This window comes from Austrofundulus limnaeus, unplaced genomic scaffold, assembly GCF_001266775.1.
Source record: "Austrofundulus limnaeus strain Quisiro unplaced genomic scaffold, Austrofundulus_limnaeus-1.0 Scaffold132, whole genome shotgun sequence".
NCBI classification, from domain to species: Eukaryota; Metazoa; Chordata; class Actinopteri; order Cyprinodontiformes; family Rivulidae; genus Austrofundulus; species Austrofundulus limnaeus.
In genome coordinates, this window is record NW_013952534.1 from 1,343,073 (window position 1) to 1,345,731 (window position 2,659).

General features: G+C 36.0%; 1 protein-coding gene across 1 annotated transcript; it reads left to right on the forward strand.

The window, feature by feature from the left end:
* Positions 1–182: 182 nt before the first annotated feature.
* Positions 183–1,097, forward strand: LOC106522552 (olfactory receptor 6Y1-like). The gene has a single exon (XM_014015593.1). The coding sequence runs from the start codon at positions 183–185 to the stop codon at positions 1,095–1,097; it is 915 nt and encodes a 304-aa protein (XP_013871047.1).
* The last annotated feature ends 1,562 nt before the right edge of the window (positions 1,098–2,659 follow it).

Consider the following 2,659-nt stretch of genomic DNA (forward strand, 5'->3'; position numbering starts at 1 on the left):
GGGGGGGGGTGGAGAGAAATCTCATAAATAACTTTTAAATCACGTCAACCTCTTCATTTCATAGTTGTTGTAGATAATGATCTGCAAAACTGAAGCAGTTGAAATTCAGGTAATGAAAATACTCGGTGTAGTTCTTCCTAGAAATTGAACGTGTTTAATGAATTAATACATTTACAACATTAATGGATAATGACTTAAATGACACCTACATTACATTGGATGGATATGTGGACATGAAGAAATACAGTTATCTGTATTTTTCTATAATGTTTACTGTATATATTTTAATAATCTGTAGTAATTCTATTATTGTGTATCTGATCTGGTCCAACAAAAGCCTCCATGAGCCCATGTACATCTTTATAGCAGCTTTGTTGTTTAACTCTGTTCTTTACAGCACCAATATTTATCCAAAGCTCCTGATTGACTTTTTATCTGAAAAACAGACTGTATCATATTCAGCTTGTCTCTTCCAGTATTRTATGTTTTATTCTGTCGCTGGTACAGAGTTCTTATTGTTAGCAGTTATGGCTTTTGACAGATATGTGTCAATATGTAAACCTCTTAGATATCCAYCCATTATGACAAAAACCAYGGTAAACATTTTTCTGGTTCTGGCCTGGCTTTTACCTGCTTTTCATGMTTTAGTATCAGCAATCCTAACAGCTGAAATAAAAATATGTAACTTAAGTTTAAAAGGKATATTTTGTAACAATGCAGTTTTTTCACTTCATTGTGTCAAAACAAAACCACTTACTATATTTGGAGTTATCTGTTTAATAAATCTTGTAATACTTCCAATGCTTTTTACAGTTTTTACATATACAAAGATATTTGTAATATCTCATCAAAAGTGTATAACATTCAGAAGAAAGGCTGCAGAGACCTGTCTACCTCAACTGTTYATTTTAATTAACTTCTCCTATTTGGCTGCATATGATATAGTTATAGCTCGAGTGGAARCTTATTTTTCAAAAACCACTCGTTTTATAATGACATTGCAAATATTTCTGTATCATCCTTTATTAAATCCATTCATATATGGCCTAAAGWTGAAGGCAATTTCTAAAAATGTAAAAAAGCTTCTGTTTAGGTAAAGTGTAAATCTAAATGTGAACATTTTTGTCTCTGTACAGTTTTCAGTGCATGTGTTATTGTGTCACATGTAATCATTTACAGTAGTTTCATATTTGTCATTGGGAAGAAAATTCAGAACATATGATGTCTAAACCTGTTTATCTTGTTAAATGAATTCAGTTTGTCCTGTTTGTACAACAGATGACTGTTAGACTGAAATCTATTACTGTCTATCAAATTCAGTGATGTCAACTTGTTATTCTTTTGTCTTGAGATTAATATGCGTGTGTGAGTGGAAACAAAAGTATGTAAAAACTGTAAGTTTTGATTTTATAAACTGATATTTTACGAAGACTGAATCTACAGATTTTTTTTCCTTAAAATATTGTGGAGACAAAATTCTCAAAGCTATAAAATTATTTTCATGAGGTTTAAATACTGAGATGAGACTCTAGCACTAGCTACATGTATTTACATGTAAAAACCCTTTTAGCTGATTACAGATTCCTCAGAATCTGTTCCATAGATGGGCCTCAATAAGTCAAGTTAATTTCTTTATAAAGCACAACCAGTCTCACTTTGGGCCCTTGAGCAAGGCTTTTAACCCCTCAGCTGCTCCCCGGGCACTGTTTTGGCAGCCCACCGCTCCACGTGTTCACATGTGCAATGGGTAAGTGCTGCACAACAACAACAACAATACACTATTTAGAATAAAAACAAATGTAAAAACAACATTAAGTTCAAAATAAATCACAAGAGTAAACAATGAACATCCTTCCATCCCTCAACTGTCTTTTGTTCCAGAGTAAAATCTCAGGAGCAGCAGTTTGGATCAGGGAGTTCCAGACATTACAGCCACCTCTTTCACCCCTTCTGAGAGGACTRGGGGAGGTGTTCTCAGACCAGCTGAGAGACATGAACAAACTCAACTGGCTTCATTCAATGTGGAAAACTTTGCAGTAGATGGAATCCCCCCTATGTCTAAAGGAGAGACCAACCACCCTGCAGAGAAAACTCAATTTGACCTCCTGTATCTGTGATCTCATTCTTTCAGTCACTACCCAAAGTTCATGAACATAGATGAGGATAGGAATGTAGACAGTCTGGTACACAGAGACCTTTGCCTTACAGCTCAGCTCCCTTTTAATCACAACAGACCAACATACAGACTGCAATACTGAAGGAAATTTTGTAACTGATTAATTCATTGTTAGATGCATTATTGTATTTTATACTTTCTGAACATTGCAGCTTTAAGGCCATAACAGAATCAGAGTTGGTGTGTGTGCTACCATGTGTTCTTTCTTTAATCTAAAAAATGGGTTACGTTCTGACGTCTGACGTAAAAGGTAACACCTCCTGTGATGTAATCAGTTAGAGATGTACATCATAAGGTCAATTCATTATTATAGTATTAATGGTGCGTTCACACCGAACGCGATTTCAGCGTCAAAATCGCAGCCAACGCTCAAGTTGGTCGCTTGTGCACTTTGAGGTCAGACGCAGGACAGCTCTTGAAGCGCTGCACGGCAAGAGCCTCCCCGCCCCTCCCTCCTCTGTCGGGCTCTGTTTAATGTCGGAC